Below are 13,944 nucleotides of genomic sequence, written 5' to 3'. Positions count from 1 at the left end.
CACCTCAGGTTTAGTTTGAACTTCAGACTCATGGTCTTGATCTTTGGTCACCCGGTGCAGAGAGGGGTGGGCAATTCAGAGGAGGTCCTTGTTGCTCTGCTCCTGTGAACAGGTTCATGCAATGAGCTAAGAGGGGAGTCGTTAGATCTGACTACCTGCCTCTCTTCTGTGGCTGTGCCCACAATCAGGTATCCTTAGAGAGGGATCACATAGTATCTACTGGAACACTTGCAGGCTTCCCTGATCAGAGAATACCACTGGGATTACAGCATAACCACTCAAAACTCTATTTTAATTTTGCTACAAATTTGCTTTAAACATTGGATTCTTGTTGGCCATTTATCTTTTAATTTGGCTAAATGTGATCTAATTGGCTTTAATTAAATGTTTACCAATTGAGTACAGCGAGGATTGCTGGGTAAATTAGTACAGTAAGGAGGCAGATATATATAACACTGTATCCTGTAAATAAATCTACAATCAAGAAAAGGAATTGCATCCATGTTCACATTCTGTCACCTGGCTTGAGATCCATTTTATCTCTCAGATGTCATTTCGTCTAAAGTTATTTTGTTGCCGTATTGTTCCTTTTCAGTTTTCTCAATTTTCTTGACCCCCCTCTCTCAACTTCACTTACTAATAATGAAAACTGCTTAAGTAATCATAGTTCCTCTCTCTGAGTTAACATTTCATCTCTCTGCTCGGATCTTGCTCATTATTTTTGTTTTGAATTGTCCCTCAAAGACATTGTTGATACTGAGATAATCTGAGAGATGTCAATGAGTCATTCACTCATTTATACCGATTACCATGTGAGGAATAAAACCAAGCTTGCAAAGCATTATTCAGAAACATGGAAGCAGGCCATTCAGCACAAGTTGTGGGTGTGGGCCAGGAAAGTGATCCAACCTGATTCCACCTTCCTGTTTCTGGTGAATAATCAAGTAAGTCATGGCACTTCAAGTGCACATGCAATTGTATTTGGAATACCATCATATTTTTAGACCGTGACTTTCAGTTCCCACCATCCTCAGCAGAACAGAATAGCTGCTCAACTTCAATTCAATACATTACTTCCTTTGTTTTCTCAATTAGATGATAAAATCCATGACAGCTATTTATTCTTGCCATGATTCTCAGCGTAAGCCAAACCAGCTTCTCCTCTGTGTCTGCAGCTCGGACGGAAAAAGTCACACCTACAGAAGTGCCTGTCTGCATACACACCCCCACTAAATCATCCCTGTTATATTCTGCCTTTGCCTCAACATAAAATTAATACTCATTCAATAAATCTATCTCACTTTTCCTCCATTTCTTCATCCAGTTGACCAATTGGCACCCATTAACATTATCAAGTGACTGTAGAATTTGCAAAGCTGTGTCCAATCTCTAATAGTGTCCTCCTAATGTACTTCTTCTGCTAATCCATGAATTTCCTTGCCTTTCATTGGCAGCCAACAGTCAGGAATTGACCTTACTGCATTTTTGTTTTTCCTTTGGTGCTGCCTTACTGTGCCTCAGTAACTCGAGTGATGAGAGAACTCCAGGGTAATGATGACTACACTTAACCTTGTTAAAACTCGCCACCCCTATGTACAGTGGTCACGTTTAGACACATTTGACTAAAGGTGAATGAAATAAAATGATGTCTGAAACATTTAACACATAGTAGATATACTATAGAATTTCACAGAGCAAAAGAAGGCTGTTTGGCTTAGCTGTCCAATGCTAGTGTTTATGTTTCACATGCTTATGCTTCCTCACAACCTAATTCATCACACTTCTCAGCATAGCATTCTATTCTCTCTCCCCCTTGCATGTGTATCCAGCTTCCTCTAAGTATTTTAAAACTGAAGTACCTGTGAATGAGAGTGTGGTGGTCATGGCGACTGGTTCGGTCATCACTGAAGAACGACAGTCAGATTCAATCAAGTCTCCTTTCACAGTCACTGGGGCAGAGCTAAAGTGGCGCAGTCCCTCCTTTAATGGTGCGATCCAGTTAAACTGAACTGACGATAGGCAGCCAACGAAACCCTGTATGTTCGCATTCACAATCTCCTGGTCGAGATTGCCAGTGTCTGCAAGTGAAAAACGGTACAAGATACACATAGAATGGAATGTATTCAGCAGAAGGTGTACAACAGAGTTAATGTTGAGTCTACTATGCCTCATCTCCATAGAAGGAGGAGACTGGATTTGAAACGTTAACTCTGTTTCTCTCTCCAGTTGTGCTGTTAGACCTGCTGAGTTTCTCCAGCACTTTCTGTTTTTATTTCAGATCTCCGGCATCCTCAGTACTTTACCTTTCCAAAAAAAAAAGAATGGTAACATTCTGAAGTAGATTTGAGGTGGCATTCATCAGTATCCTGGCCAATCTCTATGTCTGAACCAACATCGCTTAAACAGACGATCCAATCATTATTATATTGCTACCCTGGGGGCTTACAAAATGGCTGCAGCATTTCTTAGAGCTAAGCTTTGAATGTACTTCCCAAGGTGTAAAACACTTTGGCATGTTCTGAAGTTGGGAAAGGCACAATATAAAAGCAAACCTTTTTTTTCTTTCTTAATTATCTCGTTTCTTTTTTGATGACTGACAAAAGTGCAGTTTTCTCTGGAGATTCTTTGCCTGAATCCAAACCTTTGACAGCACCTTGTGTCTTTTTGGAACTAGAGAAATCTAAGCTGGAGGCCGAACAGTGAGTGGTAGTGAAAGATCTTACCCAATGTGATCGTCTTAGATGCCTCAGTTTCTATAGTTATATCATTCTAACCTGTCACTTACATTGGCCTTACAGAGTGACAAGTCTCAGAATATTGTCAAGTAGTTCACTCAAATGTTGATAAAATTTCACTTTGATTATGTAATGTTACAGTGTGGAAATCTTATCAACTCACCTCCTTTTTGCATAAATTAGCTTTTATGTTGTCCAGTTATATGGGGTTGTACTGGTGTGGTTTGACTTGATTAGATTTATCATTGTCATATGCAGTGAGATGCAGTGAAATGTATTGTTTTGCATGCTATCTACACAAATCATACCATACATATGTACAGCAGTGTGACAGAACAGGTTGCAAAACATAGTGTTACAACTACAAAGAAGGTGCAGAGAAAGATCAACTCTAATATACTTGACGTCCATTCAGATGTCTGATAACAGAAGGGAAGAAGCTGTTCTTGACTATTGAAAGAGGGTGGAAGAGAATATAATTGGAGTGGGAGGGATTTTTGATTATGTTGGCTGCTTTCCTGTCACAGGGAGAAGTACAGATAGAGTAAATGGATGCAAGGCTGGTTTGCATGTTGGACTGGGCTGTAATTTCTTGTGGTTTTGGGCAGAGCAGTTGACATACCAAGCAGTGATACATCTGGACAGGATGTTTTCTGTGATGCATCTAAAAAAATTGATAAGAATCATTCTAGGCATGCATGTTCATCTAATCAATGTTGATCATTTTCAAAGGCTTCACTTTCTGGTCCTGCACTGGTATCTCCCAATCAGCTCCTCATGTATATTCTTCACTCCTCCTGTTTCACATCTTGGCCTTCAGCTACTTTGTCAGGGAGCACATCATCAGTTTCAACATTTTAGCCAATGAATTAGCAGCAGAGTATGCCCTTTGACCTCATTATTGAGGCCTCATTCTCACATCTTCATTTAGTCCAGATAATCTCTTACTCCCTTCTCAGTCAAGAATCTGTCAAGCACAGTCTTAAAATATTTAATGAGCCTGCCTTCAATCTCTCTGGGGAAAAGAATTCCACAGACTAATGACCTGAAGAGGCCCCCTCCTCTTCATCATAAATGGAAGATCTCTTCTTAGTTATAAACTGTATATCCTAGTTCCAGTCTGTCCCACAGAAAAAAAAACATTGTTTCAGGATCTACCCGATAAGTCTTCTCATGATTTTACACCTATCATTGAGAGCACCTCTCAGTCATCTAAGCACCAACATGTCAAAGTCCAGCCTGACCAAGCTTTTCTCTGAAGATCATATCCCATGCCAGGTATCAGTTGATCGAACCTTTTCTATACTGCTTACAAATTGAACAACTCAGAAATGTGAGTTCTGAGGAAGGGTCACTGGATCCAAAACGCTCAACCCCTCCACGGTTGCTGAAAGACCTGCTGAGCTTTTCCAGCAGTTTCTGCTTTTGTTTATGATTTACAGCTTCTGCGGTTCTTTCAGATTTTAACATATTTATATCCTTTTGTAAATAGGAATACCCAAAGTACTCCAAATGTGGCCTCACCCATGCACCTAGCAACTGCTGAACAATATGACTCCTTTTATCCTGCATTACTCTTGCAATAAACAACAACATTCCATTTGCTCTCTGAATTACTTGCTGTACCTACATACTGGCTTGATGCGATTCATAAATGAAGACATTCAGATCTCTCAGAATTCGACAATTTCTCTCCATTTCAATAATAATGCTATTTCTCTATTGTCCATGAAAAGTGCACATGTACCTTTTCCAACATTGCACTCCATCTAGCAATTTTCTGCATACTAATTTAACCTATCCATATCCCTTTGTGCACTTCTTACGTACTCTTCATAAATTTCCTGCTGACCTAAATATATTAACAATCAAAGCTTTGGTCCCTTCTTCCAAGTCATTAATATTAATGGTGCTTGGTTGATGTCCTATCTGCGTGGTACCCCATTCATCGCATGTTGTAAACTAAAAATCACCCCATTATGTCTACTCTCTTCAACGCTAGATAACTAATCCCCTATCTACACTGATATGTTACCCCTTATTCTGTGAATTCTTTTTCACACAGTAACATTTGATATAATGAGCACACAAGGGGAACTTGCAGAATGATTTCCAGAAGACATTTGACAAGGTATCACATTAAGGGTCATTTTTTGGGTTGGAATACAGAGTAATCAGATTAGCCATGATCTTGTTGAGTGGCAGAGCATGCTGGAGGAGCTGAGTGGGCCAATTTGTCCGAGCACATTTCTTGATATTCATCTTTTGCTACTGTCTATCTAAAATCTGTAAAGCAATTGACGTCATTATCATTCTGAACAATACAGTACATTCAGGATAATCTCAAAGTGGGCTTTATGTGCATAAAAAAGTAATCTTTGTTCTCCCCAGAGGACACCTGGTGATGCAGCACCTTTAACATAATTATGACTTAATCCTGATAGAAATATATGGAGACATGTGACTGTGAACTAAGCCATTGAAGGTTACTTTGAAGGAACATTAGCCAGACAAAATTCTTTTGTATTTTTATCATACGTCAGTACTGAATATCTGATTATTTTTCATTATTGTACTTCTGAATGACATGGCAATCTGCTACTTTTAACAAAAAAAAAACTATTTAAATGATGGATGGGAAAGAATAAGGCAAGAAACCATGCTGTGTCTACTGAATGTTGCAGATCAGTCATTATCATGCCCTCCATGATCAGCTCCCTATGATGAAAACACCAGCAATATTGGTAGCCCAATGAAAATTCCGAGTAGAACTGGTGCAGAGTGACTGCCCGTCCTTAATTGAAATGCTGATTGCAAAACATTTTTGATTAAAAGAGCAACACTTGGACAGAAAAGTTTTCATCTGAAAAAGGAAAGTACGGGTGCAGAATTTACATTTTGGCAAGATCAGCTTTGTTCCAAAGTCATATTAAAAAAAACTCTCAGTTAAGCATGTTAACATTCTCACCTGGGTTTCAAATTCCTCTAAAGCCCAACATCTCTATTGCTGTAATTGCCTCCAAACATACAACTCTCTTCTAATTCTGACCCCTTGTGTTTTTTTTTCAATCATGACCACTCCACCTTTGATGTCCTTGCCTTCAATCACATGGGTTCCAAGCTCTGGAATGCCTTCGTACATGCCCTCAGACCTCTTGCTAGCTTGCCTCTTTAAGAGATTCCCTAACTCCAACTCTTTGACTGCGACCATGAGCTTGATCATACAGCACAGAAACAAACCCTTCAGTCCAACTGGTCTGCATTGACCAGACATCTCAATCTGACCTAGTCCATTCACCAGCATTTGGCCCATTTCCGTCTAAACCCTTCCTATTTATGTACCCATCCAGATGCCTTTTAAATGTTGTAATTCTACCAGCCTCCACCATTTCCTCTGGCAGCTTATTGCATACACACAAAAATAAAAAATTACCCTCAGGTTCTTTTTAAATCCTTCTCCTCTGACTTTAAATCTATACCTTCTAATTTTTGTCTTAGCACCTGAAGAAAAACACCTTGGCTATTCAGGAGAAAGTGAGGACTGCAGATGCTGGAGATCAGATTAGAGTGGTGCGGAAAAGCACCTTGGCTACTCACCCCATCCATGCCCCTTATGATTTTATAAAGCTCTTTAAGATAATCACTCAGCCTCCGATGCTCCAGGGAAGAAAACCCTAGCCTATTCAGCCTTTCCCTATAACTCAAACGCTCTCGTCCCAGCAACCTCTTCGTAAATCTAGCTGTACCCTTTCAAATTTAACAACATCTTTCCTAAAGAAGGGCAACCAGAATTGTACACGATATTCTAAAAGTGGCCTCACCAATGTCCTATACAGCTGCAATATGACATTCCAACTCTTGCATTCAATGTTCAGACCAATGAAGGCAACAGTGCAAAACATATTCTTTGCTACCCTGTCAACCTGTGACTCCCCGTTTCAGGAACTATGCACTTGCACCCTTAGGTCACTTTATTTGGCAACACTCCCCACGGCCCTATCTTAATTGTGTAAGTCCTGTCTTGCTTGCCTCGGCAAAACGTAACACCTCACATTTATCTAAATTAAATTCCAAATGCCACTCCTCAGCCCATTGGCTCCTCAAATTTTGCCTTATACTGCTTGATGTCATATTTTGTTTTATAATAGTGCTGTGAAGGTCCTTGGCATGTTTCATTACATAAAAACTGCTATATAAATATAATTTGTTGTTATGCCAGACTCGCATAATGCATCTACACTGAATGCGGTGTTTGAAATGCACCCACACTTTGAGTGAGGCACAAGGCAATAAGAAGCCCATGTTCCATTGGCACATGATTAAAACCTGGGCATTTTGTGCCTGTATGAGCCAATACAGCTAATGGCTTTATTTATTTATTCATTCTTGGGTAATGGGCATCCTCAGCAAAGTCAGTACTTATTGCCCATGTCTTAATTAAATGAAGCTTCTCTTCTTGGGACATTTAATGCTAGTTATATTGCCATTACGACTTCAGTTAAGCCTAACAAAAAAAATGATTGCAGCATTAGTGCAGGACCATTTAACATGTTTTTCTGCCCTTACTTTAATGAAGATGTTACATCATTTAAGATAGAAAAAATATATCCAATGGAGGAAAGTGATAGAATTGTGTAAAATGTGTGTTGTTAATAATGCAAATAGGCTATAATATACATAGACCAAAGCAGCTGGTAGAGTGAAATATCAAATATCTGGTGGGTTCAGCCATCTTTCCAAGCCTTGAGCACATAAACAAGGTGAATATATGTAAATCAATTATTGCACCTTTCTTGAATGAGTTTTGTTTAGATATTAGTGGGCGGCACGGTGGCACAGTGGTTAGCACTGCTGCCTCACAGCGCCTGAGACCCGGGTTCAATTCCTGCCTCAGGCGACTGACTGTGTGGAGTTTGCACGTTCTCCCCGTGTCTGCGTGGGTTTCCTCCGGGTGCTCCGGTTTCCTCCCACAGTCCAAAAGATGTGCAGGGTCAGGTGAATTGGCCACGCTAAATTGCCCGTAGTGTTAGGTAAGGGGTAAATGTAGGGGTATGGGTGGGTTTCGCTTCGGCGGGTTGGTGTGGACTTGTTGGGCCGAAGGGCCTGTTTCCACACTGTAATGTAATCTAATCTAATTAAACCCATAATTGTTTTCATCACAAAACTTGTTCTTTTTTTTGGTTAAAACCCAATATAGAATGATAGAATCCACACAGTATAGAAGCAGATCGTTTGTCCCATTGGGTCCACACAAACCATTCAAAGAGCAACCCACCCAGACCCAACCTCAACCCTATCTGTGTAGCCTGCATTCCCCAAGACTAATTCACCTAGCCTGCATATCCCTGGACACTATGGCTAATTTAGCTTGGACAATCCACCTCATGATAAAGTATGAATAATGACATAGATGAAGTTAAAACTCTCACAACACCAGGTTATAGTCCAACAGGTTTAATTGGAAACACTAACTTTCAGAGCGCCGCTCCTTCATCAGGTGGTTGTCTCTTCCAATTAAACCTGTTGGACTATGACCTGGTGTTGTGTGATTTTTAACTTTGTACACCCCAGTCCAACACCGGCATCTCCAAATCATGACATAGATGAATTACAATTCTGGTTGCCAACTGCGTACAATTCTGGTTGCTCTGATACTGGAAGAATGCTATTAAAGTGGAGAGGGTGCAAAAAATATTTAAAGGATGTTACTAAGATTCAAGGGTTTAAACTATAAGGAGAGGCTGGATTGGATGGGACATTTTTAACCTGGAGCATGAGGAGTGAGCTTACAGAGGTTTATAACATTTTGAGGGATATAGGTAAGGTGAATAGCTAAGGTCTTTCTCCCAGGACAAAGGAGTTCAAAAGTAGAATGCATAGGTTTAGAGCGAGAGGGGAAAGTTTTAAAAGGGACCTAAGCGCAACTTTTTCACACAGAGGATGGTGCATGTATAGGATGAGGTGCCAGAGGAAGTGGTGAAAGCTGGTACAGTTACAACATTTAAAAGACATTTGGACAGGTACATGGATAGGAAAGGTTTAGAGAGATTTGTGCCAAATACAAATAAATAGGGCTAGTTCAATTTAGCAAACCTGGTCAGCATGATATTTCACTCTCCCTGGTCAGCATGATATTTCACACTACCTGGTCAGCATGGGCTGAAGGGTCTGTTTCCATGTTACATGCCTCGAAGACTCAATGTGGAATTGGTCAGCTAGGTAACAGGAATGGTATCCTTACTTTTCGCTCTCGTTGGATAAGTGTACATAAGAGTTACATATGGGGACCCTGCAGAATCATATATTCCAAAATCATTGCCCTGAAGTTTGAATGTTCCTCTGGGTAATTCCTGTATGCTTGGAACCTTATGAACGTCGCCATTTCATTTCGAGAATTTAGAGGATGCTGATGAACTTGCTATTCAAGAAAAGCTAGACACTTAAATACACAGTCTAACTGTTTAACAGAGCTGACATTTACCTCTCACACTCCCAACTTCCCTGCAGCAGACTGGACTGGAGTGGACTTCCGTCTGCCTATTCCTGTAGTGCTCATGCCCCACACTGCTCGAGCAGCAACCCCTCCACCAGACTGCCCTTCCCCAGAAAATCCTCTCAGAAATGTGGATCTCCCTTCTTACATAGAAAAGAAAGACTGGAATGGCAATCTGCATAAAATTGCCTCGGAAAATCTGCCCCAGTATTTGTATTTTAAATTATGACCAATGAAATAGAAGGACGATAGTGAAAGTGGCCTCCTCTACTCTGGGCTATAACATCGAGAAACAGATCATTTTAAGTGATCCAAAAGAAACAGAAATGTGTAAGGTTAAAAGTTTTAATTACCTTGCAACCACCATATCAGTGGAATCATTTTCTACAGTTTCAGTTACTTGCGGGTTTACCTCAGCCTAAATTTATTATAGGGAACGTTCCAGAACCAGAGACCAGGGGACTGCCAGGAAGGGAAATTTCACATTTAAGTGAATGGGTTCGCTCTTATCTGTGGTTTTGGAAGATTCTGGAAGGTATCCCCCGTGGCTACAGGGGGGCTCTACTGCAGTGTGATATGGACCTGGAATATTCAAAAACTATACTTTTGAAACCTTAGTAAATTGAGGACGGGAATGGGGATTATTTTCAGTTTACTTGGTGGATCTCAGTCAGAGGTGTTGGTTTTCTGCATAAATCACAAACAAGCTCATTCCAAATTCATTTTAGATGATCACCTGCCCTCAGTATTTCTACTTCCACGTTGCAAGAGACGAAACATAACAAAAATAACTAACTCGGAACTCTTAATAAAATAGACTGACTGAAGAGTGTGCAGAGCCAGCTGTAACTTACTTTTGTTCTTAGCCTTGAGCACTCCATCAGTTAGAGAAAGCAGCCATCTGCCCCTTTTCTCAGCAGTTTTTAAATGTGAGGCAGAAGGCAACATACAATGACTGATTCTGTTATCTCAGTCTTGTCCTCCTCAACTCCTCAGTTCAAGGGATTTGATTGTGATTATTCAGAAAGGTGAATATTTTAAAAAAAAACTCACACTGGCACATATATTTTGTTTGACGTATTGTTCGAATTATTGTAATGTTTCTTACCTATTATCTTGCCAAGGACAAGAGACTTGAGGCCGTTAAATGCTTTATCTGAAACAGTTGACAGCTTGTAGCTCCTGGCATGGAAATAGTCAACCTGCAAAAATATTCAATGGAAAACATAATTACTGCATTCAAATGCATCTTACAGTCAAATGTTTGTTTTGTTTGAGAAAGTGACAATTTCTTGCTGAGCAGCCTTAAATTTCAAAGGCTATTTTTGAAGCTTTGGGTTGACGTTTTCCCATATTTTGGAAGTGCCAATTTCAGGATGTTTCATGGATGGTTTTCTTCTGTGAGACTGGACATTTTTAATGCAACTTTCCATTGTTCCCTTTCGTAAGTATGCATCTTGCCTCCACAGCAGTATTCTCTCAATGCTCAGCAAAGGCTAATGGTGTGGGTGCCATTTTATGCTGTGAGATGCCAGAAGACTGAAGGTTGGCTAATGTGGTGCCACTATTTCAGGAAGATGGTAAGGAAAAACCAGGGAATGATAGACCAGTGAGTCTGACATTGGTTTGGGCAAGTTGTTGGAGGGAATCCTGAGGGATAGAATTCACATGTATTTTGAAAGGCAAGGACTGACTTGGGATAGTCAACATGGCTTTGAGCATGGGAAATTATGCCTCATGAACTTAATTGAGTTTTTTGAAGAAGCAACAAAGAGGATTGATGAGGGCAGAGTGGTGGACATGATCTACATGAACTTCACTAAGGTTCCTCAAGGGAGACTAGTTAGCAAGGTCAGATCTCATGGAATACAGGGAGAATTAGACATTTGGATACAAAACTGGCTCAAATGTAGAAGGCAGAGTGTGGTGGTGGAGGGTTGTTTTTCAGTCTGGAGGCCTGTGACCAGTGGAGTGCCACAAGGATCGGTGCTGTGTCCACTGCTTTTCGTCATTTATATAAATGATTTGGACGTGAACATAGGAGGGATAGTTAGTAAGCTTGAAGATGGCACCAAAATTGGAGGTGTAATGGACAGTGAAGAAGGTTACCTCAGAGTCCAATGGATCTTGATCAGATGGGCCAAAAATTTAGATAAATGTGAGGTGCTGCATTTTGGAAAAGCAAATCAGAGCAGGACTTACATACTTAATGGTAAGGTCCTATGGAGTGTTACTGAATAAAAATTCCTTGGAGTGCAGGTTCATAGTTCTCTGAAAGTGGAGTTGCAGGTTGGTAGGAGAGTGAAGAAGGCGTTTGGTATGCTTTCGTTTATTGGTCAGAGTATTGAGAACAGGAGTTGGGAGGTCATGTTGCGGCTGTACAGGATATTGGTTAGGCCACTGTTGGAATATTGCGTGCAATTCTGGTCTCCTTCCCATCAGAAAGATGTTGTGAAACTTAAAAGGGTACAAAAAAGATTTACAAGGATGTTGCCAGGGTTGGAGGATTTGAGCTATGGGGAGAGGCTGAACAGGCTGGGGCTGTTTTCCCTGGAGCGTCAGAGGCTGAGGAGTGACCTTGTGGAGGTTTATAAAATCTTGAGGGTCATGGATAGGATAAACAGACAAAGTTTCTTCCCGAGGTAAGGGAGTCCAGAACTAAGGTGCACAGGTTTAGGGTCAGAGGGGAAAGATATAAAAAGGACCTAAGGGCAACTTTTTTCATGTAGAGAGTAGTGCGTGTGTGGAATGAGCTGCCAGAAGAAGTGATGGAGCCTGGTACAATTGCAGGATTTAAAAGGTGTCTGGATGGCTATATGAATAGGAAGGGTTTGGAGGGATATGAGCCAAGTGCTGGAAAATAGGACTGGATTAGGTTAGGATATCTGGTTGGCATGAACGAGTTAGACCGTTTGTGTGCTGTAATTCTCTCTGACTCTGTGACTCTATTTCAAAGGCAGAATTGCTTATAGTTTCTCGCTGTGCAATGGAAAGCATTGGGAGAAGTCAGTTGGTATCCCACTTTGCAGACTGGGTTGTTGGGGGGGGAAGAGGAGGCTCTCCTGTTTCGCCAGCACCGCCAGAGATGACCAGATCTATCGACACTGTTAGCATGGTGTGATCACCTCCTGAATCAGTGTGGTGCTACTGGCTTGGAGGAATACACAACCACATGGCAACTGGATGAATGTCTTCTGTACTTCACCAAGGTAGCTGCCAGTATCTTCTCTCTGCTGCTTCCACTCACTCCAATTACTCTCAACTCCTTACCAATGTTTACCGCTTACTGCTCTCACTGTTTGAATCATAAAATCCCGACAGTGCGGAAGCAGGCCATTCGTCCCATTGAGTCCAGACTCACCTTCCAAAGAGCATCCCACCCAGACCCATCTCTCCTCCCCTATCCCTGTAACTCTGAATACCCCATGGCTAACTCACCTAGTCTGTACATTCCCGGAGATTGTGGGTAATTTAGCATGGCCAATCTACCTAACTTGCATATCATTGGACTGTGGAGGAAACCACAGCACCCAGAGGAAATCCATATTGACGTGATGAAAACATGCAAACTCCACAGTGTCGAATCCGGGTCCCTGGCTCTGTGAGGCAGCAATGCTAACCACCAGGCCACCATGCCGCCCACTGTTGCATGTAACATAGAACATAGAATATTACAGTGCAGTACAGGCCCTTCAGTGCTCAATGTTATGCCAATCTGTGAAACCAATCTGAAGCCCATCTAACCTACACTATTCCATTCTTGTCCATATGCCTATCCAATGACCATTTAAATGCCCTTAAAAATGGCGAGTCTACTAATGTTGCAGGCAGTAGGAGACCGTTCCATGCTCCTACTACTCTGTGAGTAAAGAAACTACCTCTGATATTTGTCCTATATCTATCAGCCCTTAATTTAAAGCTATGCCCCTTTGTGCGAGCCAACAACATCTGAGGAAAAAGGCTCTCACTGTCCACCCTATCTCACCCTCTGATTATCTTATATATCTCAATTAAGTCACCTCTCAACCTTCTTTCGAACAAAAACAGCCTCAAGTCCCTCAGCCTTTCCTCATAAGATCTTCCATCCATACCAGGCAACACCCTTGTATATCTCCTCTGAACCTTTTCCAAAGCTTAATATAATGCGGTGAACAGAACTGTATGCAATACTCCAAGTCTGGCTGCACCAGAGTTTTGTACACCAGCAGCGTGATGTTATTGCTCTGAAACTCTCCCAATAAAAGCTAGCACACTGTATGCCTTTTTAACAAACCTATCAACCTGAGTGGCAACTTTCAGCGATCTATGGACATGGATACCAAGATCTCTCTGCTCATTGACACTACCAAGAATCTTAAGATAAGCCCAGTACTCTATTCATGTTATTCTTTCCAAAGTGAATCACTTCATACTGCTCCACATTAAACTCCATTTGCCACCTTTCAGCTCAGCTCTGCACGTCCCTCTGTCACCTCCAACATTCTTCGTCACCATCCACAACTCTACCAACCTTAGTGTCATCCACAAATTTACTAACCCTTCCTTCTACGCCCTCATCCAGGTAATTTATAAAAGTGACAAACAGCAATGGACACCAAAACCTTGATCCTTGGTGCCTCACTAATAACTGAACTCCAGGATGAACATTTCCCATCCACCATCATGCTCTGTCTTCTTGCAGCTAGCTAATTTCTAATCCAAACCCTCAATTCCATG

General features: G+C 41.2%; 1 protein-coding gene across 3 annotated transcripts in view; it reads right to left on the bottom strand.

Annotated features, from left to right (window-relative positions):
- Positions 1–13,944, bottom strand: part of LOC122551780 (contactin-associated protein-like 5) — a 1,290,980-nt gene that overhangs the window by 55,660 nt on the left and 1,221,376 nt on the right. For all 3 annotated transcript variants that reach the window (XM_043694243.2, XM_087989330.1, XM_043694244.2), the window contains 2 exons: positions 10,337–10,430; positions 1,860–2,078 (listed from right to left, as the gene is read on the bottom strand). In XM_043694243.2, coding sequence (XP_043550178.2) covers positions 1,860–2,078; positions 10,337–10,430 — 313 coding nt within the window. The remainder of the gene's footprint in view (positions 1–1,859; positions 2,079–10,336; positions 10,431–13,944) is intronic.

The sequence above is a fragment of the Chiloscyllium plagiosum genome, unplaced genomic scaffold, assembly GCF_037043375.1.
Source record: "Chiloscyllium plagiosum isolate Xiang-an unplaced genomic scaffold, Cpla_swu_hap1 HiC_scaffold_7, whole genome shotgun sequence".
NCBI lineage: Eukaryota > Metazoa > Chordata > Chondrichthyes > Orectolobiformes > Hemiscylliidae > Chiloscyllium > Chiloscyllium plagiosum.
This window is presented reverse-complemented; position numbering and strand designations above follow the sequence as displayed.